Source organism: Salmo salar, chromosome ssa26 (assembly GCF_905237065.1).
Source record: "Salmo salar chromosome ssa26, Ssal_v3.1, whole genome shotgun sequence".
Classification (NCBI taxonomy): domain Eukaryota; kingdom Metazoa; phylum Chordata; class Actinopteri; order Salmoniformes; family Salmonidae; genus Salmo; species Salmo salar.
Window position 1 is genome coordinate 55,399,462 of NC_059467.1, and position 27,175 is coordinate 55,426,636.

A 27,175-nucleotide genomic window follows, 5' to 3' on the forward strand; every position below is an offset into this window, starting at 1 on the left:
ACTGACTAGGTATCCCCCCCTGTACAACTGACTAGGTATCCCCCTTTCCAACTGACTAGGTATCCCCCCTTTCCCTGTCCAACTGACTAGGTATCCCCCCTTTCCCTGTCCAACTGACTAGGTATCCCCCTTTCCCTTTCCAACTGACTAGGTATCCCCCCCTTTCCAACTGACTAGGTATCCCCCCTTTCCAACTGACTAGGTATCCCCCCTTTCCAACTGACTAGGTATCCCCCCTTTCCAACTGACTAGGTATCCCCCCTTTCCAACTGACTAGGTATCCCCCTTTCCAACTGACTAGGTATCCCCCCCTTTCCAACTGACTAGGTATCCCCCTTTCCCTGTCCAACTGACTAGGTATCCCCCCTTTCCAACTGACTAGGTATCCCCCCTTTCCAACTGACTAGGTATCCCCCCTTTTCCCCAACTGACTAGGTATCCCCCCTTTCCCTTTCCAACTGACTAGGTATCCCCCCTTTCCCCAACTGACTAGGTATCCCCCTTTCCCGTCCAACTGACTAGGTATCCCCCTTTCCCCCAACTGACTAGGTATCCCCCTTTCCCTTTCCTTAGACATCACCTCAAATCACATATCATCTCTGTATTCTGTCTTCCTGTTACGTCATTCTGTCTTCCTGTTACATCATTCTGTCTTCCTGTTACATCATTCTGTTCCATCTAATCCATTCTGTCTTCCTGTTACGTCATTCTGTCTTCCTGTTACGTTTTTTTTTTTCAAGAGGAAGATGAGCAGCAGTATCGTGCGGAGGTTAGGAATCCCAGAGTGCATTCTGTTAGTCACCCAGAGGATCACCAAGTACCCCGTCCTGATGCAGAGAATACTACAGCATACCAAAGGTTTGTCTGCTGCCCCCCCCCCAGCTCTGTCCTGCTCTCTCACACACACACACACACACACACACACACACACACACACACACACACACACACTGCCCCCAGCTCTGTCCTGCCCTCTGCTGGACAGATGAGGTGGTCTCTGTATACACACACATACACCCAGACACTGGTCAAGACACACACAACTTCATCATTCCAGACACCCAGGACCCACTCCAATTTCAACATCTCCCTCTGCAACTGGATCCTGGACTTCCTGTAGTCCTTGCCGATGACAAGCATAGCCATAACATGATGCAGCCACCACTATGATTGAAAATATGAAGTGGTACTCAGTGATGTGTTGGATTTGTCCCAAACATAACATTTTGTATTCAAGATAAATAGTTCAGTTCTTTGCCACATTTTTTGCACTATTACTGAAGTGCCTTGTTGCAAAAAGGATGTGTTTAGGTTCGTATTGTGGAGTAACTACAATATTGTTGATCCATCCTTAGTTTTCTCCTATCACAGCCATTAAACTTTAACTTTTTAGCCTCATGGTGAAATCCCTGAGCAGTTTCCTTCCTCTCCAGCAACTGTGTTAGGAAGGACGCCTGTATCTTTGTAGAGACTGGGTGTATTTATACACCATCCAAAGTGTAATTAATAACTTCACTATGCTCAAAGGGATATTCAATTTCTGCTTTTAGATTTTTACCCATCTACCAATAGGTGTCGTTCTTCACAAGGCAGTGGAAATTCTCCCTGGTCTTTGTGGTTGAATCTGTGTTTGAAATTCACTTCTCGACTGAGGGACCTTATATATATATATATATATGATGTGTGTGTGGTACAGAGAGGATGTAGTCATTCTAAAATCATGAAAAACACTCTTATTGCACACAGAGTGAGTCCCTGACACTAATTATGTGACTTGTTAATACATGTATTACCACAACAAAGGGGTTGAATACTTATTGACTTAATTCATTTCAGCTTTTCATGTTTAATTCATTTCTAAAAAACATTATTCAAATTTGACATTATGGGGTATTGTGTGTGTGTGTGTGTGTAGGCCAGTGATAATTTTTTTTCTTAATTAATCATTTTTTAATTCAGGGTGTAACAATAAAATGTGGAATAAGGCAAGGGGTGTGAAAACTTGGCCCTTGTGAAACGTAGTGCACTATATATTTGGAATAGGGTGCTATTTGGGACTCAATTCTTCTTAGCGGTGCTTTAAGTGGAGTTCTCCTGCCAGTTGGAATGAAGAGAGGAGGAGGAGGCTGTCTGTTATACTAACCACATGGTGGAGCTTCATCTAGAATGAAGAGAGGAGGAGGAGGAGGCTGTCTGTTATACTGACCACATGGTGGAGCTTCATCTAGAATGAAGAGAGGAGGAGGAGGAGGCTGTCTGTTCTACTGACCATATGGTGGAGCTTCATCTAGAATGAAGAGAGGAGGAGGAGGCTGTCTGTTCTACTGACCATATGGTGGAGCTTCATCTAGAATGAAGAGAGGAGGAGGAGGAGGCTGTCTGTAATACTGACCATATGGTGGAGCTTCATCTAGAATGAAGAGAGGAGGAGGCTGTCTGTAATACTGACCATATGGTGGAGCTTCATCTAGAATGAAGAGAGGAGGAGGCTGTCTGTGTTATACTGACCATATGGTGGAGCTTCATCTAGAATGAAGAGAGGAGGAGGAGGAGGCTGTCTGTTATACTGACCACATGGTGGAGCTTCATCTAGAATGAAGAGAGGAGGAGGAGGAGGCTGTCTGTTATACTGACCATATGGTGGAGCTTCATCTAGAATGACATTAACCTTGTTTGTCTCTTTCTGTCATTCTTTCCTTTGTGTGTGTGTGTGTGTGTGTTGACCCTCCCCTCCCCACAGAGAATGAGGAGGACCATGAGGACCTGAGTGATGCTCTATACCAGGTCAAGGAGGTCATCACTGCAGTGGACAGCAAGGTAGTATAATAATACAAAATAATAATATAATAGTTTACATAAGATAATAATATATTAATAAAAGGTGAGCTGACCTATCATAATAATTGTCGTGTTGCTAGGTGAACTGACCTATCATAATAATTGTCGTGTTGCTAGGTGAACTGACCTACGGTAATAATTGTCGTGTTGCTAGGTGAACTGACCTATCATAATAATTGTCGTGTTGCTAGGTGAACTGACCTACGGTAATAATTGTGGTGTTGCTAGGTGAACGAGCATGAGAAGAAGAGGAGGCTGAAGGACATCTACGGCCGGACAGACAGCAAGTCCATTACGAGGATGAAGAGCGGTCAGATGTTTGCTAGAGAGGACCTGCTCAGAGGGAGAAGATTGCTGTATGATGGACCTCTGCAGCTGAAGAACTCACAGGGGAGACTCAAGGGTGAGGAGGACACCAACCGATCTGTTGTCCTCCGCTGTGAGGAACACAAACACCGATCTGTTTTCTGTCCCTTCAGTCAGACGCTCTGTTGTCCTCCGCTGTGAGGAACACAAACACCGATCTGTTTTCTGTCCCTTCAGTCAGACGCTCTGTTGTCCTCCGCTGTGAGGAACACAAACACCGATCTGTTTTCTGTCCCTTCAGTGAGACGCTCTGTTGTCCTCCGCTGTGAGGAACACAAACACCGATCTGTTTTCTCATTTGCTGACTCTCGTAATCGAGTATCCATTTATATAAATGGTATCTCAAGCTCTCTCTTTCTGCGTGATAGCCACTGCAATAAGGAATTTGCATTGATCTTTTTTATGTAGTGTGTATTTACTTTACAAAATATTCATTTGAACGGCTTTAATTTGTAACTTTTAAAGTGTATTTTCCCTGACCTTTAACCTCTGGTCTGTCTCCTCTCTCTGACCTTTAACCTCTGGTCTGTCTCCTCTCTCTGACCTTTAACCTCTGGTCTGTCTCCTCTCTCTCTGACCTTTAACCTCTGGTCTGTCTCCTCTCTCTCTGACCTTTAACCTCTGGTCTGTCTCCTCTCTCTCTGACCTTTAACCTCTGGTCTGTCTCCTCTCTCTCTGACCTTTAACCTCTGGTCTGTCTCCTCTCTCTCTGACCTTTAACCTCTGGTCTGTCTCCTCTCTCTCCAGATGTAACGGCCATGCTTCTCTCTGATATCGTCGTCTTCCTGCAGGAGAAAGACCAGAAATATGTCTTTGCCTCTCTGGTAGGTGATTGGTTAAGACCAGAAATATGTAAATATCTCTTTAACTCTTTGGTATGTTATTGGTTAAGTCAATTTTTACATTTGAGTAATTTAGCAGATGCTCTTATCCAGAGTAACTTACAGTTTTTCTTTTCTCTGTTTGAATGAATACACTATTGTCCGGTTGGAATATTATCGCTATTTTACGAGAAAAATACCATAAACATTTATTTTAAACAGCGTTTAACATGCTTCTAAGTACAGTAAAGGAACATTTTGACATTTTTTGTCTCGAAATGCGCTCGCGCATTACCCTTTGGATAGTGACCTGAACACACGAACAAAACGGAGGTATTAGATATAACTATGGATTATTTGGAACAAAAACAACATTTGTTGTGGAAGTAGCAGTACTGGAAGTGCATTCGGACAGAGATCAGCCAAGGTTATAACATTTTTCTAATAGTAATTCTGAGATTAGTGAGCCCTCTGAACTTGGCGGGTGTAAAAATAGCTAGCCCGTGATGGCTAAGCTATGTACTCAGAATATTGCAAAATTTGCTTTCGCCGGAAAGCTATTTTAAAATCTGACATAGCGATTGCATAAAGGAGTTCTGTATCTATAATTCTTTAAATAATTTATGTATTTTGTCAACGTTTATGATGAGTAATTTAGTAAATTCGGTATGTTTGCTAGTTCTGAACATCACATGCTAATGTAAAAAGCTGGTTTTGGATATAAATATGAACTTGATTGAACCGCTAGCGGAACGTCTGTCCTCAACAGGTTTGGGTCTATTCTACTCAGTAATAATAACGGGTCTATTCCACTTGGTAATAATAACGTGTCTATTCCGCTCGGTAATAATAATAATGGGTCTATTCCACTCGGTAATAATAATAATGGGTCTATTCCACTCGGTAATAATAATAATGGGTCTATTCCACTCAGTAATAATAATAATGGGTCTATTCCACTCGGTAATAATAATAATGGGTCTATTCCACTCGGTAATAATAATAATGGGTCTATTCCACTCGGTAATAATAATAATGGGTCTATTCCACTCGGTAATAATAATAATGGGTCTATTCCACTCGGTAATAATAATAATGGGTTTATTCCACTCGGTAATAATAATAATGGGTCTATTCCACTCGGTAATAATAATAATGGGTCTATTCCACTCTGTAATAATAATGGGTCTATTCCACTCTGTAATAATAATGGGTCTAATCCACTCAGTAATAATAATAATGGGTCTATTCCACTCGGTAATAATAATAATGGGTCTATTCCACTCGGTAATAATAATAATGGGTCTATTCCACTCGGTAATAATAATAATGGGTCTATTCCACTCGGTAATAATAATAATGGGTCTATTCCGCTCGGTAATAATAATAATGGGTCTATTCCGCTCGGTAATAATAATAATGGGTCTATTCCGCTCGGTAATAATAATAATGGGTCTATTCCGCTCGGTAATAATAATAATGGGTCTATTCCGCTCTGTAATAATAATAATAATGGGTCTATTCCGCTCGGTAATAATAATAATAATGGGTCTATTCCGCTCGGTAATAATAATAATAATGGGTCTATTCCGCTCGGTAATAATAATAATAATGGGTCTATTCCGCTCGGTAATAATAATAATAATGGGTCTATTCCGCTCGGTAATAATAATAATGGGTCTATTCCGCTCGGTAATAATAATAATAATGGGTCTATTCCACTCGGTAATAATAATAATAATGGGTCTATTCCGCTCGGTAATAATAATAATGGGTCTATTCCGCTCGGTAATAATAATAATAATGGGTCTATTCCGCTCGGTAATAATAATAATGGGTCTATTCCGCTCGGTAATAATAATAATGGGTCTATTCCACTCGGTAATAATAATAATAATGGGTCTATTCCGCTCTGTTCCCTGATAGTAAAAAGCTCAACATGGCAGGTCCTACAGGCCCTAGTTTCTACCTTCTTTTTAATTATTTATTTCACCTTTATTTAACCAGGTAGGCAAGTTGAGAACAAGTTCTCATTTACAACTGCGACCTGGCCAAGATAAAGCAAAGCAGTTCGACAACATACAACAACACAGAGTTACACATGGAGTAAAACAAACATACAATCAATGATGCAGTAGAAAAACAAGTCTATATACAATGTGAGCAAATGAGGTGAGATAAGGGAGGTAAAGGCAAAAAAAAGTCTATGTAGCAAAGTAAATACAATATAGCAATTAAAACACTGGAATGGTAGATTTGTAGTAGAAGAAAGTGCAAAGTAGAAATAGAGTTAATGGGGTGAAAAGGAGCTAAATAAATAAATAAATACAGTAGGGGAAGGGGTAATTGTTTGGGCTAAATTATAGATGGGCTATGTACAGGTGCAGTGATCTGTGAGCTGCTCTGACAGCTGGTGCTTAAAGTTAGTGAGGGAGATAAGTGTTTCCAGTTTCAGAGATTTTTGTAGTTCGTTCCAGTCATTGGCAGCAGAGAACTGGAAGGAGAGGTGGCCAAAGGAAGAATTGGCTTTGGGGATGACCAGTGAGATATACCTGCTGGAGCGCGTGCTACGGGTGGGTGCTGCTATGGTGACCAGTGAGCTGAGATAAGGCGGGGCTTTACCTAGCAGAGACTTATAGATTACCTGGAGCCAGTGGGTTTGGTGACGATTATGAAGCGAAGGCCAGCCAACGAGAGCGTACAGGTCGCAGTGGTGGGTAGTATATGGGGCTTTGGTGACAAAACGGATGGCACTGTGATAGACTGCATCCAGTTTGTTGAGTAGGGTGTTGGAGGCTATTTTGTAAATGACATCGCCGAAGTCGAGGATCGGTAGGATGGTCAGTTTTACGAGGGTATGTTTGGCAGCATGAGTGAAGGATGCTTTGTTGTGAAATAGGAAGCCAATTCTAGATTTAACTTTGGATTGGAGATGTTTAATGTGAGGCTGGAAGGAGAGTTTACAGTCTAGCCAGACACCCAGGTATTTGTAGTTGTCCACATATTCTAAGTCAGAACCGTCCAGAGTAGTGATGCTGGACGGGCGGGCAGGTGCGGGCAACGATCGGTTGAAGAGCATTTAGTTTTACTAGCATTTATTTGTATTTATTTTCTTAACAACACTATCAACAAGGCATGTCCTACAGGCCCTAGTTTCTACCTTCTTAACAACACTATCAACAAGGCAGGTCCTACAGGCCCTAGTTTCTACCTTCTTAACAACGCTATCAACAAGGCAGGTCCTACAGGCCCTAGTTTCTACCTTCTTAGGTCCTACAGGCCCTAGTTTATACCTTCTTAACAACACTATCAACAAGGCAGGTCCTACAGGCCCTAGTTTCTACCTTCTTAACCTATCAACAAGGCAGGTCCTACAGGCCCTAGTTTCTATCTTCTTAACATCACTATCAACAAGGCAGGTCCTACAGGCCCTAGTTTCTACCTTCTTAACAACTCTATCAACAAGGCAGGTCCTACAGGCCCTAGTTTCTACCTTCTTATCAACAAGGCAGGTCCTACAGGCCCTAGTTTCTACCTTCTTAACAACACTATCAACAAGGCAGGTCCTACAGGCCCTAGTTTCTACCTTCTTAACAACACTATCAACAAGGCAGGTCCTACAGGCCCTAGTTTCTACCTTCTTAACAACACTATCAACAAGGCAGGTCCTACAGGCCCTAGTTTCTACCTTCTTAACAACACTATCAACAAGGCAGGTCCTACAGGCCCTAGTTTCTACCTTCTTATCAACACTATCAACAAGGCAGGTCCTACAGGCCCTAGTTTCTACCTTCTTAACAGCACTATCAACAAGGCAGGTCCTACAGGCCCTAGTTTCTACCTTCTTAACAACACTATCAACAAGGCAGGTCCTACGTAACGGGAGGAGGAGAGACCAGAGAAGGCTCGGCCTCAGACCCCGTAACGGGAGGAGGAGAGACCTGAGAAGGCTCGGCGTCTCTGACCCCGTAACGGGTGGAGGAGGGACCAGAGAAGGCTCGGCCTCAGACCCCGTAACGGGTGGAGTAGAGGCCAGAGAAGGCTCTGACCCCGTAACGGGAGGAGCAGAGACCAGAGAAGGCTCAGACCCCGTAACGGGTGGAGGAGGGACCAGAGAAGGCTCGGCCTCAGACCCCGTAACGGGAGGAGGAGAGACCAGAGGAGGCTCAGACCCAGTAACGGGAGGAGGAGAGACCAGAGAAGGCTCAGACCCCGTAACGGGAGGAGGAGAGACCAGAGGAGGCTCGGACCCAGTAACGGGAGGAGGAGAGACCAGAGAAGGCTCGGCCTCAGACCCCGTAACGGGAGGAGGAGGGACCAGAGAAGGCTCAGACCCCGTAACGATCATAAGGCGATCGTTCTCCTGTATATTATGAGAACAGCGACTGTAATTAAATAGTGTTATTGTTCCTACTTAGCTTCGGCTGGTGGAGGTCCTGGAGAAGCATGTCCAGGTAAAGCGTCCGGGGGTGAAAAAAGTTGAATGAAAAAAGTCTAGCAAAGAAACAGAAAAACTCAGTCGTTGGTAAATGTGTTAAATGCAGATTTCTTTTGGATTAAATGGTTATTAAAAGTAAAAAGGAAAAGTTTGTCAGGTAGCAACACACAGCACACCCAGCACACCAACACACCAGCACACCAACACACCGGCACACAGCACACCAACACACACCAGCACACAGCACACCGGCACACCGGCACACCAGCACACACCAGCACACAGCACACCGACACACCAACACACCAGCACACCAGCACACCAACACACCGGCACACAGCACACCAACACACACCAGCACACCGGCACACCGGCACACCGGCACACCAACACACCAGCACACCAACACACCGGCACACCAACACACCGGCACACCGGCACACCAACACACAACACACCGGCACACCGGCACACCGGCACACCAGCACACCAACACACCGGCACACCGGCACACCAGCACACCAGCACACCAACACACCAGCACACCAGCACACCAACACACCAGCACACCAGCAAGTCCACATGGTGTGACTTTGAGGCTGTGGTAACTAACATTTGTTTGAGCAACTCAAGTGAACGTACATTGAATACCGCATTGTTGAGGAAGTAAACATTTCATTGTACTGTTTACACCTGCTGTATTCTGTGAACGTGACAAACTTTGATTTGCATATAACTCTTTTAAATAGCTCAATGACTAAGCAATATTGATGGCCAGAGAGGTGATTCAGATATGGACACTGAGCTGCATGTCGAGGTGGATGATCTTATGCAGACTCATATAAGGCCTAATCTCTCTCTCTCTCTCATTCCCTTTCCATCTCCCTCTCTCATTCTACCTCTTTCTGCCCCACCCCTTTCCCTCCCTTCATCTGTCTGGTATATTCTCTCTCTCTCTCTCTCTCTCTCTCTCTCTCTCTCTCTCTCTCTCTCTCTCTCTCTCTCTTCTTCTTCTTTCTCCCCTCTATCCCTCTCTCTCTTCTCTCTCTCCCCCCTATCCTTCTCTCTCTCTCTCTCTCCCCCTCTCTCTCTCCCCTCTCCTATCTCCTCTCTCTCCATGTCTCACCTCTCTCCCCTCGCTCTCTCCCACCTCTTTCTCTCCCTCTGTTCTTCTCCCTCTCTCCACCTCACTCTCCCCTCTCTTCCTACCTTTAACCCATCATTTAATCATCCCTCCCTCTCTTCTTCCCTCTCTCCCTCTCTTCTTCTCTCTCTCCCTCTGTTCTTGTCCCTCTCCCCTCTCTTCCTACCTTTTAACCCATCCTTTAATCATCCCTCCCTCTCTCCCCCTCACCCCCGTAGGACCAGCGCTCCACGGTCCTCTCCCTCCAGAAGCTGATCGTTAGAGAGGTGGCTAACGAGGAGAGGGGTCTCTTCCTGATAACAGCAGGGATGGAGAAACCAGAGATGGTGGAGCTACACACTGCAACCAAGGAGGAACGCAACACCTGGATGCAAATCATACAGGATGCCATGCAGTCCATGTAGGTCTGAACTCTGAACCATGGACCAAGAGAGAGAGGGTGGAAGAGAGAGACAGAGGGGAGAGAGAGAGGGTGGAAGAGAGAGACAGAGGGGAGAGAGAGAGAGGGTGGGAGCGAGAGGGGAGAGAAACAGAGGGGAGTGAGAGAAGGTGGGAGACAGAGAAGGTGGGAGAGAGAGGGTGGGAGACAGAAGGTGGGAGAGAGAGAGGGAGGGAGAGAGAGGGTGGGAGACAGAGAGGGTGGGAGCGAGAGACAGAGAGAGAGAGAGGGTGGGAGCGAGAGACAGAGGGGAGAGAGAGAGAGGGTGGGAGCGAGAGGGGAGAGAAACAGAGGGGAGTGAGAGAGGGTGGAAGAGAGAGACAGAGGGGAGAGAGAGAGAGGGTGGGAGCGAGAGGGGAGAGAAACAGAGGGGAGTGAGAGAAGGTGGGAGACAGAGAAGGTGGGAGAGAGAGGGTGGGAGACAGAAGGTGGGAGAGAGAGAGGGAGGGAGAGAGAGGGTGGGAGACAGAGAAGGTGAGAGGGGGAGAGAGAGGGGAGAGAGAGAGGGTGGGAGACAGAGAAGGTGGGGGAGAGAGAGAGAGGGAAAGAGAGAGGGGAGAGAACAGAGGGGAGTGAGAGAAGGTGGGAGACAGAGAAGATGGGAGAGAGAGGGGAGTGAGAGAAGGTGGGAGACAGAGAAGATGGGAGAGAGAGGGGAGTGAGAGGGTAGGAGACGGGGAGTGGGAGAGGGGGGAGAGAGAGAGAGGGTGGGAGAGAGAGAGAGGATTTGCTACCGTTCTGTACCTGGGGATGGAGGGATGGAGGGATGTTGTAATGCTCTATTGGAGTATTGACTGTTCTCTGTCTGGCTTCATCACCTCATGGTCAGGCTGCCACCGTAGGCTACTCTACCCTAGGCTTTCTCAGCAGTAGAGAGGAGACCCCAGCCCTGGAAACAGGCTTATGTAGGATACTCTACCCTAGGCTTTCTCAGCGGTAGAGAGGAGACCCCAGCCCTGGAAACAGGCTTATGTAGGCTACTCTACCCTAGGCTTTCTCAGCGGTAGAGAGGAGACTCTAGCCCTGGAAACAGGCTTATGTAGGATACTCTACCCTAGGCTTTCTCAGCAGTAGAGAGGAGACTCTGGCCCTGGAAACAGGATTCTGTACGATGGTAAAAGGACATGAGAATGGCTGGAAATGGGAGTTGTAATCATGACTCTGGTTTGTACTAATGTCGCTTTACAGAGAGAAAGATGAGGAAGAGGAGAACCCCAGTGAAACAGAGGAGGAAGATCAGAGACTGCTGGAGACCAAAGCTAAGGAGATGAGAGGTGAGGAGACTCCCTTGGAGAGGCTTTCAAATCAAATGTTATCTGTCACATGCTTCCTAGACAACAGGTGGAGACTAACAGGGACATGCTTCCTAGACAACAGGTGGAGACTAACAGGGACATGCTTCCTAGACAACAGGTGGAGACTAACAACAGATGGAGACTAACAGTGACCTGCTTCCTAGACAACAGGTGGAGACTAACAACAGGTGGAGACTTACAGTCACATGCTTCCTAGACAACAGGTGGAGACTAACAGGGACATGCTTCCTAGACAACAGGTGGAGACTAACAGGGACATGCTTCCTAGACAACAGGTGGAGACTAACAACAGATGGAGACTAACAGTGACCTGCTTCCTAGACAACAGGTGGAGACTAACAGTGACCTGCTTCCTAGACAACAGGTGGAGACTAACAGGGACATGCTTCCTAGACAACAGGTGGAGACTAACAACAGATGGAGACTTAGTCACATGCTTCCTAGACAACAGGTGGAGACTAACAACAGGTGGAGACTTACAGTCACATGCTTCCTAGACAACAGGTGGAGACTAACAACAGATGGAGACTAACAGTGACCTGCTTCCTAGACAACAGGTGGAGACTAACAGGGACATGCTTCCTAGACAACAGGTGGAGACTAACAGGGACATGCTTCCTAGACAACAGGTTGGAGACTAACAACAGGTGGAGACTTACAGTCACATGCTTCCTAGACAACAGGTGGAGACTAACAACAGATGGAGACTAACAGTGACCTGCTTCCTAGACAACAGGTGGAGACTAACAGGGACATGCTTCCTAGACAACAGGTGGAGACTAACAGGGACATGCTTCCTAGACAACAGGTGGAGACCTACAGTCACATGCTTCCTAGACAACAGGTGGAGACTAACAACAGGTGGAGACTAACAGGGACATGCTTCCTAGACAACAGGTGGAGACTAACAGGGACATGCTTCATAGACAACAGGTGGAGACTAACAGTCACATGCTTCCTAGACAACAGGTGGAGACTAACAACAGGTGGAGACTAACAGGGACATGCTTCCTAGACAACAGGTGGAGACTAACAGGGACATGCTTCCTAGACAACAGGTGGAGACTAACAACAGATGGAGACTAACAGTGACCTGCTTCCTAGACAAACAGGTGGAGACTAACAGTGACATGCTTCCTTGCGGGCCATTCCCAAACATGCTGAGAGAAAAAGAGAAATAATAGAAAAATAATAACATGAGAAATAAATAAACACTGAGTCAATGATAACATGGATATATACACAGGGTACCAGTACTGAGTCAATGATAACATGGCTCTATACACAGGGTACCAGTACTGAGTCAATGATAACATGGCTATATACACAGGGTACCAGTACTGAGTCAATGATAACATGGCTCTATACACTGGGTACCAGTACTGAGTCAATGATAACATGGATATATACACAGGGTACCAGTACTGAGTCAATGATAACATGGATATATACACTGGGTACCAGTACTGAGTCAATGATAACATGGATATATACACAGGGTACCAGTACTGAGTCAATGATAACATGGCTCTATACACTGGGTACCAGTACTGAGTCAATGATAACATGGATATATACACAGGGTACCAGTACTGAGTCAATGATAACATGGATATATACACAGGGTACCAGTACTGAGTCAATGATAACATGGCTATATACACTGGGTACCAGTACTGAGTCAATGATAACATGGCTCTATACACTGGGTACCAGTACTGAGTCAATGATAACATGGCTCTATACACTGGGTACCAGTACTGAGTCAATGATAACATGGCTCTATACACAGGGTACCAGTACTGAGTCAATGATAACATGGATATATACACAGGGTACCAGTACTGAGTCAATGATAACATGGCTCTATACACTGGGTACCAGTACTGAGTCAATGATAACATGGATATATACACAGGGTACCAGTACTGAGTCAATGATAACATGGATATATACACTGGGTACCAGTACTGAGTCAATGATAACATGGATATATACACTGGGTACCAGTACTGAGTCAATGATAACATGGCTATATACACAGGGTACCAGTACTGAGTCAATGATAACATGGATATATACACTGGGTACCAGTACTGAGTCAATGATAACATGGATATATACACAGGGTACCAGTACTGAGTCAATGATAACATGGATATATACACTGGGTACCAGTACTGAGTCAATGATAACATGGCTCTATACACTGGGTACCAGTACTGAGTCAATGATAACATGGATATATACACAGGGTACCAGTACTGAGTCAATGATAACATGGCTCTATACACTGGGTACCAGTACTGAGTCAATGATAACATGGATATATACACAGGGTACCAGTACTGAGTCAATGATAACATGGCTATATACACTGGGTACCAGTACTGAGTCAATGATAACATGGATATATACACTGGGTACCAGTACTGAGTCAATGATAACATGGCTCTATACACTGGGTACCAGTACTGAGTCAATGATAACATGGCTCTATACACTGGGTACCAGTACTGAGTCAATGATAACATGGCTCTATACACTGGGTACCAGTACTGAGTCAATGATAACATGGCTATATACACTGGGTACCAGTACTGAGTCAATGATAACATGGCTATATACACAGGGTACCAGTACTGAGTCAATGATAACATGGCTATATACAGAGAGTACCAGTACTGAGTCAATGATAACATGGCTATATACAGAGAGTACCAGTACTGAGTCAATGATAACATGGCTCTATACACTGGGTACCAGTACTGAGTCAATGATAACATGGCTCTATACACTGGGTACCAGTACTGAGTCAATGATAACATGGCTATATACACAGGGTACCAGTACTGAGTCAATGATAACATGGCGATATTCACTTAACCTTTATTTAACTAGGCAAGTCAGTTAAGAACAAGGGAGTAGTTACACAGCGTTGTACGAGATCTTCAGTTTCTTGGCAATTTCTCGCATGGAATAGCCTTCATGTCTCAGAACAAGAATAGACTGACGAGTTTCAGAAGAAAGTTCTTTGTTTCTGGCCATTTTGAGCCTGTAATCGAACCCACAAATGCTGATGCTCCAGATACTCAACTAGTCTAAAGAAGGCCAGTTTTATTGCTTCTTTAACCTGCAAAACAGTTTTCAGCTGTGCTAACATAATTGCAAAAGGGTTTTCTAATGATGAATTAGCCTTTTAAAATGATAAACGTGGATTAGCTAACACAACGTGCCATTGGAACACAGGAGTGATGGTTGCTGATAATGGGCCTCTGAACCCCTGGGTAGATATTCCATAAAAAAATCTACAATTTCCAGCTACAATAGTAATTTACAACATTAACAATGTCTACACTGTATTTCTGATCAATTTCATGTTATTTTAATGGACAAAAAATGAGCTTTTCTTTCAAAAACAAGGACATTTCTAAGTGACCTGAAACTGTTGAACGGTAGTGTACATTTTACACACATGGCACTTTTATAAACAGCAATCACGTGACAATAATACATTACTAAACATCATCTCTTAATCCCACACCTCAGCCATTCTCAGCCAATCCCACCTATCACCATAGACCACCCTTGTTTGGTTTCCATGTGCCATATCTTTTTGAATTATTTTACATAAATTGTTTAACCTTTTCTAATTGAATATTATCCACAGAGCTGAAGATGAAAACCTCATTATGATATTGATTGATTGTGTTTGGCTTTCCAGACACTGTTATGTAAGATTAATTTTATAACGCGGACGTTGTGATTTTTCTATCATTACTGAACCTGTGACCAGAAACATGCTACGCTGTGGCAATGCCATAATAAATGATCTAGTGTTTCTGTCTCTTCGCAACAAAATCTAGAGAGCTAAGATTGTTGTATGCCCCTTATATATCAAGACACAAGGCGAGACCCAAATGCAGACGCAGGAGGCAGATGGTTGGAGTCTTACAATGTTTATTAATCCAAAGGAGTTGGCAAGAGAATGGTCGTGGACAGGCAAAAAGGTCAAAACCAGATCAGAGTCCAGGAGGTACAGAGTGGCAGACAGGCTCGTGGTCAAGACAGGCAGAATGGTCAGGCAGGCGGGTACAGGGTCCAGAACAGGCAAGGGTCAAAACCGGGAGGACTAGAAAAAGTAGAATGCAAAAAGCAGGGGAACGGGAGAAACGCTGGTTGACTTGGAAACGTACAAGACGAACTGGCACAGAGAGACAGGAAACACAGGGATATATACACTGGGGCAGAGAGACAGGAAACACAGGGATAAATACACTGGGGCAGAGAGACAGGAAACACAGGGATAAATACACTGGCACAGAGAGACAGGAAACACAGGGATAAATACACTGGCAGAGAGAGACAGGAAACACAGGGATAAATACACTGGCACAGAGAGACAGGAAACACAGGGATAAATACACTGGCACAGAGAGACAGGAAACACAGGGATAAATACACTGGCACAGAGAGACAGGAAACACAGGGATAAATACACTGGCGCAGAGAGACAGGAAACACAGGGATAAATACACTGGCACAGAGAGACAGGAAACACAGGGATAAATACACTGGGGCAGAGAGACAGGAAACACAGGGATAAATACACTGGCACAGAGAGACAGGAAACACAGTGATAAATACACTGGCACAGAGAGACAGGAAACACAGGGATAAATACACTGGCACAGAGAGACAGGAAACACAGGGATAAATACACTGGCACAGAGAGACAGGAAACACAGGGATAAATACACTGGCGCAGAGAGACAGGAAACACAGGGATAAATACACTGGCACAGAGAGACAGGAAACACAGGGATAAATACACTGGCACAGAGAGACAGGAAACACAGGGATAAATACACTGGTACAGAGAGACAGGAAAGACAGGGATAAATACACTGGGGCAGAGAGACAGGAAACACAGGGATAAATACACTGGTACAGAGAGACAGGAAACACAGGGATAAATACACAGAGAGACAGGAAACACAGGGATAAATACACTGGCACAGAGAGACAGGAAACACAGGGATAAATACATTGGGGAAAACAAGCAACACCTGGAGGGGGTGGAGACAATAACAAGGAAGCAGATCAGGATGTGACATTATATATATATATATCATTCTGTTGGTGGCAAAAATGTTGTATCATAATTTAAATTGAAAAACTCAAAGTGTTGTTTTTTTATCAGTTCATACACCATGTGCCATGGAATCGGTACATCGGGAAACCTCTTCCCATTTATTTTGCAACCTGTATGGCTCAGTTGTCAAAATCTACAGGAGAACCATTTGGGGTTTAAGTATAACTTATACAGTGCATTCGGAAAGTTTTCAGACCCCTTGACCTTCTCCTAATTTTGTTACTGATGCTAAAATTTATAAATTCATTTTTTTCCCTGATCAATCTACACACAATACCCCGTAATGACATCACAATATCCCGTAATGACATCACAATACCCCGTAATGACATAGCAAAAACAGGATTTTATAAATGTTTGCAAATGTATAAAAAAACAGATACCTTATTTGCATAAGTATTCAGTCCCTTTGCTATGAGACTTGAAATTGAGCTCAGGTGCATCCTGTTTCCATTGATCATCCTTGAGATGTTTCTACAGCTTGATTGGAGTCCACCTGTGGTAAATTCAATTGATTGGACATGATTTGGAAAGGCACACACCTGTCTATATAAGGTCCCACAGTTGACAGCAAAAACCAAGCCATGAGATCGAAGGAAATGTCCGTAGAGCACCGAGACAGGATTATGTCAAGGCACTTAACCTGTTGGGTCTAGGGGGCAGCATTTGCACGTCTGGATAAAAAAAATGTACCCGATTTAATCTGGTTACTAATCCTACCCAGTAACTAGAATATGCATATACTTATTATATATGGATAGAAAACACTCTAAAGTTTCCAAAACTGTTTGAATGGTGTCTGTGAGTATAACAGAACTCATTTGGCAGGCAAAACCCTGAGACATTTTCTGACAGGAAGTGGATACCTGATGTGTTGTATTGACTTTAAACCTATCCCATTGAAAAACACAGGGGTTTAGGAATATTTTGGCACTTCCTATTGCTTCCACTAGATGTCACCAGCCTTTACAAAGTGTTTTGAGTCTTCTGGAGGGAGATCTGACCGAACAAGAGCCATGGAACGGTGATGTCCCATTAGACACCTGGCGCGCTACTTCATGTTGGGTACCCTCGTTCCAATACGTTATAAAAGACTATGCATTCGTCCACCTTGAATATTATTCATGTTCTGGTTAAAAAAGGCCCTAATGATTTATGCTATACAACGTTTGACATGTTTGAACGAACGGAAATATATTTTTTCCCCTCGTTCATGATGAGAAGTCCGGCTGGCTTACATCATGTGCTAACGAGACGGAGATTTTTGGACATAAATGATGAGCTTTTTTGAACAAAACTACATTCGTTATGGACCTGTGATACCTGGAAGTGACATCTGATGAAGAGAATCAAAGGTAATGGATTATTTACATAGTATTTTCGATTTTAGATCTCCCCAACATGACGTCTAGTCTGTATCGCAACGCGTATTTTTCTGGGCACAGTGCTCAGATTATTGCAAAGTGTGATTTCCCAGTAAGGTTATTTTTAAATCTGGCAAGTTGATTGCGTTCAAAAGATGTAAATCTATAATTCTTTAAATGACAATATAATATTTTACCAATGTTTTCTAATTTTAATTATTTAATTTGTGACGCTGACTTGACTGCCGGTTATTGGAGGAAACGATTTCCTCAACATCAATGCCATAGTAAAACGCTGTTTTTGGATATAAATATCAACTTGATAGAACTAAAAATGCATGCATTGTCTAACATAATGTCCTAGGAGTGTCATCTGATGGAGATTGTAAAAGGTTAGTGTATCATTTTAGCTGGTTTTATGGTTTTGGTGACCCTGTCTTTGACTTGACAAAACATTACACACAACTCTTGTAAATGTACTGTCCTAACATACTCTAAATTTATGCTTTCGCCGTAAAACCTTTTTGAAATCGTAAAACGTGGTTAGATTAAGGAGATGTTTATCTTTCAAATGGTGTAACATAGTTGTATTTTTGAAAAATTTGAATTTTGACATTTATTTGGATTCAAATTTGCCGCTCTTGAAATGCACCTGCTGTTGATGGAGTGCACCACGGGTGGCACGCTAGCGTCCCACCTAGCCCCAAGAGGATATCTGGGGAAGGGTACCAGAAAATGTCTGCAGCATTGAAGGTCCCTAAGAACATGGTGCCTCCATCATTCTTAAATGGAAAAAGTTTGAAACCACCAAGACTCTTCCTAGAGCTGGCCGCCCGGCCAAACTGAGCAATCAGGGGAGAAGGGCCTTGGTCAGGGAGGTGACCAAGAACCCAATGTTCTCTCTGACAGAATTTTTAACTCCTGGATTTCTAACCCCTTGATTTTCTTGTTGGATCTAATTTTAATAGCCAGCATTTCAATGGCCATAATAAATAGTTATGGAGACAACGGACAGCCCTGTTTTACTCCTCTTAAAAGAAGTAACCATTATTTACTATTTTACACCTGCAGTTGCTATACATAACTTTAACCCAATGTGTAAGAGATTCACCAAAATTAAAGTAATCCAGGCATTTTTATATAAATTCTAGTCGTACTTTATCAAACACCTTTTCAAAATCTGCAATGAAGACCAGGCCAGTTATCTTTGATGTTTCATAATGTTCAATTGTTTCAAGTAATTATATTATCTCCAATGTATCGTCCGTGTAAAAAACCTGTCTGATCAGGATGAACAATAATATCTGGTAAAACATTTTTTTTTCTATGTGCTATGCATTTCGTCAGGATTTTCTCATCACAACATTGAAGGGTCCGGTAGACTTGCATCACTGGGCAGCTCACGGCTGGGTTTCCCTTTGTAATCCATGACAGTTTGATTAACCCTGCTGCATCTAGTAGGATTCGATCTTAGTCCTGTATTGACATTTTGACTGTCGGATGTCGTAGCTGGATTTCTTATAAGCATCCGGATCGGTGTCCCGCTCCTTGAAAGCAGCAGCTCTAGCCTTTAGCTCAGTGCGGATGTTGCCTGTAATCCATGGCTTCTGGTTGGGATACGCACGCACGGTCACTGTGAGGACGACGTCTTCGATGCACTTATTAATAAAAAAACAGTAACTGATGTGGTAAAACTCCTCAATGTTATCGGATGAATCCCGGCGACATATATTCCAGTCTGTGCTAGCGAAACAGTCCTGTAGCTTAGCGTCCGCTTCGTCGGACCACTGCTACTTCCTGTTTGAGTTCTTGCTTGTAAGCAGGAAGCAGGAAGGATAGAGTTATGGTCAGATGGAGGACGAGGGAGAGCTTTGTCTGCGTCTCTGTGTGGAGTGATCTGGAGGTTTTTCTCCCTCTAGTTGCACATTTAACATGCTGGTAGAAATACCAAAGAGAGGACATTTATTTATTATTTATTTATTTACATTCTGTTCAAATACCTAACTACAGTATATATCAATGTTGGCTACAATCATAGCCACAGCAGTTCTATAGCCATCGGATGAGATGGAGACGATGTGGGTTAGAGACGACGTGTACTCTATAAGACATGGATGATTCTGTGAAGGGTACACTCATCAACACCTAACACTACCTCATCATCTCCCTTCCAGAGATGCTGAGGAAGAAGGATGAGCAGATCATGTTTGTGCTGGAGGAGAAGATGGCCGTGTTTAGGGAGATGTGTGACGTCAGGAGCCCTGGAACCCCCCCAGGAAGAGGAACAGGAACAGGGCAGTGCCAAGGCCCCAACCAGGTCACCAGGGCCAAGGGGCTGTTCAGGGCTGGGAGCGGCGCGGGCTCTGAGGACGTACCGAAAGGAGAACCCATTATAAAGGGAGCACTACAGGAAGGTTAGTAGACGGACTAGTCTCTCACCGTGAACATAACAACAGCCCCATCTAATGGGAACCAGGGGTGGAAGACAGACTGTAGACATGGTGTGTTAGACCTAACAGTGGCTTCCAATGCCGCAATAACTTTCACTGTCTTCTGAATCTATCAGATGTTCTCCTCTGATGTAAGGGAGTACTGGGAAGGTTGATTGTAATGAGTGTTTGGATTTAGATTAGAATATATTGGTGCAAAGATTAGAAAGTGTTGTTATCTATGGTACAGTATGGTCAGTAACACAGTTATTATTTGGTTAGTGAAATTATTTCTCTCTGCTCTTCTGCACTTTCTCTCTCCCCCTTATCTCTCTCTCTCTCTCTCTCTCTCTCTCTCTCTCTCTGTCTCTCTCTGTCTCTCTCTCTGTCTCTCTCTGTCTCTCTCTCTCTCTGTCTCTCTCTCTCTGTCTCTCTCTCTCTGTCTCTCTCTCTCTCTCTCTCTCTCTCTCTCTCTCTCTCTCTCTCTCTCTCTCTCTCACCATCTCTCTGTCTGTCTGTCTGTCTGTCTGTCTGTCTGTCTCTGTCTCTGTCTCTGTCTCTGTCTGTGACAGTGGAGACGTTGCAGGCGCTGGTGAACGGTACTCTGGGAGGAGCGATGGGGGGGCAGCGGGTGGTGTGTGTCCCAGAGACAGGAGGTGGAGGAGGAGGTGGAGGAGGTGGAAGTGGAGGTGGAGGTGGAGGTGGAGGAGGAGGAGGAGGAGGAGTGGTGGGCCCGGGCCCTGTATGTCTCCTTCACAGGGCCGAGACCTTCGGAGGATTTGACTCTCACCAGATAGACATCTCTAAGAGTAAGACACCTCCCTGTCAGAAATACGTAATAAGTGTTCATTATCATTAAGGGTTGAGAAGCCTTGAGAGCCTCAGGTGGGCCTCCTTGTTTATCATGTCAATAATGGAGTTTAAGATTTAAAGATGGATCCTTTTAACTAAGAGCTTCCATTTGATCAGTTTGACCTCATTCTCAAGCCTTGGTTTGACCTCATTCTCAAGCCTTGGTTTGACCTCATTTTCAAGCCTTGGTTTGACCTCATTCTCAAGCCTTGGTTTGACCTCATTTTCAAGCCTTGGTTTGACCTCATTCTCAAGCCTTGGTTTGACCGCATTCTCAAGCCTTGGTTTGACCGCATTCTCAAGCCTTGGTGTTTTGTGTGACTGGGTTTTAATGCCGTGCTACAAGTCTTCTACATATCTGATGAGTGTCTTGTGTTGTTTAGACGGGGACAAAGAAGATGGGGAGGACAGAGCAGACCTTCGCAGGACAGAGTCAGACGGTGTACTGAAGAAGGTTACCCACAATGCACCAAGCTATATCTGACAGTATACCAGCTGGAGGTTCAATATATACCAAGCTATATCTGATAATATACCAGCTGGAGGTTGAATATATACCAAGCTATATCTGATAATATACCAGCTGGAGGTTCAATATATACCAAGCTATATCTGATAATATACCAGCTGGAGGTTGAATATATACCAAGCTATATCTGATAATATACCAGCTGGAGGTTCAATATATACCAAGCTATATCTGATAATATACCAGCTGGAGGTTCAATATATACCAAGCTATATCTGATAATATACCAGCTGGAGGTTCAATATACACCAAGCTATATCTGATAATATACCAGCTAAATAGATGTGCGTTTGTGTGTGCGTGCGGATGAGGCTCTGAGGCCATGTGGCTGACCAGGAAGTGGTTGTGTCGTTACAGTTCTGTAGATTGAAGTAAAGTATTAGTCATTAGGATGCATTAATCTGTCTCTGCTGTGAATTAGCCGTGGGTCTCTTCCTGCAGAGCCCGTATCCAATACAGAACCCTTAATAACACAGTACATTATCTATATCTAATACAGAACCCTGAATAACACAGTACATTATCTATATCTAATACAGAACCCTGAATAACACAGTACATTATCTATATCTAATACAGAACCCTGAATAACACAGTACATTATCTATATCTAATACAGAACCCTGAATAACACAGTACATTATCTATATCTAATACAGAACCCTGAATAACAGAGTACATTATCTATATCTAATACAGAACCCTGAATAACACAGTACATTATCAAATACAGAACCCTGAATAACACGGGATGTTAGTTATCCCCAGCAGATGGGGATAGCTCCAATACACACACACACACATGCGCGCGCACACACACACACACACACACACACACACACACACACACACACACACACACACACACACACATGTAATCCTTTCCTGTGTTCAATAATGCTGGAACTTTGTGTTGTCAGGGGGAGAATCCTACCATGATGCTGTTACTGAAGAGGAACACTAAGGTAAGAAAGATATCTGACCAGACTACTACATAAACATACACCCCAAACCCCCAAATATACACCCCAGAACCCCCAAATATACACCCCAGACCCCAGAACATAAATATACACCCCAGACCCCAGAACATAAATATACACCCCAGACCCCAGAACATCAATATTCACCCCAGACCCCAGAACATAAATATACACCCCAGAACATAAACATACACCCCAGACCCCAGAACATAAATATACACCCCAGACCCAGAACATAAATATACACCCCAGACCCCAGAACATAAATATACACCCCAGACCCCAGAACATAAATATACACCCCAGACCCCAGAACATAAATATACACCCCAGACCCCAGAACATAAATATACACCCCAGACCCAGAACATAAATATAAACCCCAGAACATAAACATACACCCCAGAACATAAATATACACCCCAGACCCCAGATATACACCCCAGACCCCAGACCCCAGATTTACACCCCAGACCCCAGAACATAAATATACACCCCAGACCCCAGAACATAAATATACACCCCAGAACATAAACATACACCCCAGACCCCAGAACATAAATGTACACCCCAGAACATAAATATACACCCCAGAACATAAATATACACCCCAGACCCCAGAACATAAATATACACCCCAGACCCCAGAACATAAATATACACCCCAGACCCAGAACATAAATGTACACCCCAGAACATAAATATACACCCCAGAACATAAATATACACCCCAGACCCCAGAACATAAATATACACCCCAGACCCCAGAATATAAATATACATCCCAGACCCCAGAACATAAATATACACCCCAGAACATAAATATACACCCCAGAACATAAATATACACCCCAAAGCCCAGAACATAAATATACACCCCAGACCCCAGAACATAAATATACACCCCAGGCCCCAGACCCCAGAACATAAATATACACCACAGACCCCAGAACATAAATATACACCCCAGACCCCAGAACATAAATATACACCCCAGACCCCAGAACATAAATATACACCCCAGACCCCAGAACATAAATATACACCCCAGACCCCAGAACATAAATATACACCCCAGACCCAGAACATAAATATAGACCCCAGAACATAAATATACACCCCAGACCTCAGAACATAAATATACACCCCCAGACCCCAGAACATAAATATACACCCCAGACCCCAGAACATAAATATACAGAACATACATATACACCCCAGACCCTAGAACATAAATATACACCCCAGACCCAGAGCATAAATATACACCCCAGACCCCAGAACATAAATATACACCCCAGACCCCAGAACATAAATATACACCCCAGAACATAAATATACACCCCAGACCCAGAACATAAATATACACCCCAGACCCCAGAACATAAATATACACCCCAGACGCCAGAACATAAATATACACCCCAGAACAAAAATATAAACCCCAGAACAAAAATATACACCCCAGACCCCAGAACATAAATATACACCCCAGACCCCAGAACATACATATACACCCCAGACCCCAGAACATAAATATACACCCCAGACCCCAGAACATAAATATACACCCCAGACCCCAGAACATAAATATACACCCCAGACCCCAGAACACAAATATACACCCCAGACCCAGAACACAAATATACACCCCAGACCCCAGAACATAAATATACACCCCAGACCCCAGAACATAAATATACACCCCAGACCCCAGAACATAAATATACACCCCAGACCCCAGAACATAAATATACACCCCAGACCGCAGAACATAAATATACACCCCAGACCCAGAACATAAATATACACCCCAGAACATAAACATACACCCCAGACCCCAGAACATAAATATACACCCCAGACCCCAGATTTACACCCCAGACCCCAGAACATAAATATACACCCCAGACCCCAGAACATAAATATACACCCCAGACCCCAGAACATAAATATACACCCCAGAACATAAACATACACCCCAGACCCCAGAACATAAATATACACCCCAGACCCCAGAACATAAATGTACACCCCAGAACATAAATATACACCCCAGAACATAAATATACACCCCAGACCCCAGAACATAAATATACACCCCAGAACATAAATATACACCCCAGACCCCAGAACATAAATATACACCCCAGACCCAGAACATAAATATACACCCCAGACCCCAGAACATAAATATACACCCCAGACCCCAGAACATAAATATACACCCCAGAACATAAATATACACCCCAGAGCCCAGAACATAAATATACACCCCAGACCCCAGAACATAAATATACACCCCAGACCCCAGACCCCAGAACATAAATATACACCCCAGACCCCAGAACATAAATATACACCCCAGAACATAAATATACACCCCAGAACATAAATATACAACCCAGAACATAAATATACACCCCAGACCCCAGAACATAAATATACACCCCAGAACATAAATATACACCCCAGACCCCAGACCATAAATATACACCCCAGACCCAGAACAAAAATATACACCCCAGACCCCAGAACATAAATATACACCCCAGACCCCAGAACATAAATATACACCCCAGAACATAAATATACACCCCAGACCCCAGACCATAAATATACACCCCAGACCCAGAACAAAAATATACACCCCAGACCCCAGAACATAAATATACACCCCAGACCCCAGAACATAAATATACACCCCAGAACATAAATATACACCCCAGATCCCAGAACATAAATATACACCCCAGACCCCAGAACATAAATATACACCCCAGACCCAGAACATAAATATACACCCCAGACCCCAGAACATAAATATACACCCCAGAGCCAGAACATAAATATACACCCAGACCCCAGAACATAAATATACACCCCAGACCCCAGAACATAAATATACACCCCAGAACATAAATATACACCCCAGACCCAGAACATAAATATACACCCCAGACCCCAGAACATAAATATACACCCCAGACCCCAAAACATAAATATACACCCCAGAACAAAAATATACACCCCAGAACAAAAATATACACCCCAGAACATAAATATACACCCCAGACCCCAGAACATAAATATACACCCCAGACCCCAGAACATAAATATACACCCCAGACCCCAGAACATAAATATACACCCCTGACCCCAGAACATAAATATACACCCCAGACCCCAGAACATAAATATACACCCCAGACCCCAGAACATAAATATACACCGCAGACCCCAGAACATATAAATATACACCCCAGACCCAGAACATAAATATACACCCCAGACCCCAGAACATAAATATACACCCCAGACCCCAGAACATATAAATATACACCCCAGACCCCAGAACAAAAATTTACACCCCAGACCCCAGAACATAAATATACACCCCAGACCCCAGAACATAAATATACACCCCAGACCCAGAACATAAATATACACCCCAGACCCCAGACCCAGAACACAAATATACACCCCAGACCCCAGAACATCAATATACACCCCAGACCCCAGAACATAAATATACACCCCAGACCCAGAACATAAATATACACCCCAGACCCCAGACCCAGAACACAAATATACACCCCAGACCCCAGAACATCAATATACACCCCAGACCCCAGAACATAAATATACACCCCAGACCCCGGAACATTAATATTCACCCCAGACCCCAGAATATAAATATACACCCCAGACCCCAGAACATAAATATTCACCCCAGACCCCAGAACATAAATATACACCCCAGACCCCAGAACATAAATATACACCCCAGACCCCAGAACATAAATATACACCGCAGACCCCAGAACATATAAATATACACCCCAGACCCCAGAACAAAAATATACACCCCAGAACATAAATATACACCCCAGAACATAAATATACACCTCAGACCCAGAACATAAATATACACCCCAGACCCCAGAACAAAAATATACACCCCAGACCCCAGAACATAAATATACACCCCAGACCCCAGAACATAAATATACACCCCAGACCCCAGAACATAAATATACACCCCAGACCCAGAACATAAATATACACCCCAGACCCCAGACCCAGAACACAAATATACACCCCAGACCCCAGAACATCAATATACACCCCAGACCCCAGAACATAAATATACACCCCAGACCCCAGAACATAAATATTCACCCCAGACCCCAGAACATAAATATACACCCCAGACCCCAGAACATAAATATACACCCCAGACCCCAGAACATAAACATACACCCCAGACCCCAGAACATAAATATACACCCCAGAACATAAATATACACCCCAGACCCCAGAACATAAATATACACCCCAGACCCCAGGACATAAATATACACCCCAGACCCCAGGACATATAAATATACACCCCAGACCCCAGGACATATAAATATACACCCCAGAACCCAGAACATAAATATCCACCCCAGACCCCAGAAAGTAAATATACAACCCAGACCCCAGAACATAAATATAC

General features: G+C 43.8%; 1 protein-coding gene across 2 annotated transcripts in view; it reads left to right on the forward strand.

The window, feature by feature from the left end:
• LOC106588062 (A-kinase anchor protein 13) overlaps positions 1 to 27,175 on the forward strand; it is a 154,070-nt gene that overhangs the window by 59,483 nt on the left and 67,412 nt on the right. For both annotated transcript variants that reach the window (XM_045708528.1, XM_045708529.1), the window contains exons 10-19: positions 741 to 858; positions 2,741 to 2,817; positions 3,067 to 3,241; positions 3,952 to 4,028; positions 9,826 to 10,007; positions 11,235 to 11,320; positions 20,056 to 20,295; positions 20,883 to 21,119; positions 21,546 to 21,616; positions 22,612 to 22,656. In XM_045708528.1, the coding sequence (XP_045564484.1) occupies positions 741 to 858; positions 2,741 to 2,817; positions 3,067 to 3,241; positions 3,952 to 4,028; positions 9,826 to 10,007; positions 11,235 to 11,320; positions 20,056 to 20,295; positions 20,883 to 21,119; positions 21,546 to 21,616; positions 22,612 to 22,656 (1,308 nt within the window). The remainder of the gene's footprint in view (positions 1 to 740; positions 859 to 2,740; positions 2,818 to 3,066; positions 3,242 to 3,951; positions 4,029 to 9,825; positions 10,008 to 11,234; positions 11,321 to 20,055; positions 20,296 to 20,882; positions 21,120 to 21,545; positions 21,617 to 22,611; positions 22,657 to 27,175) is intronic.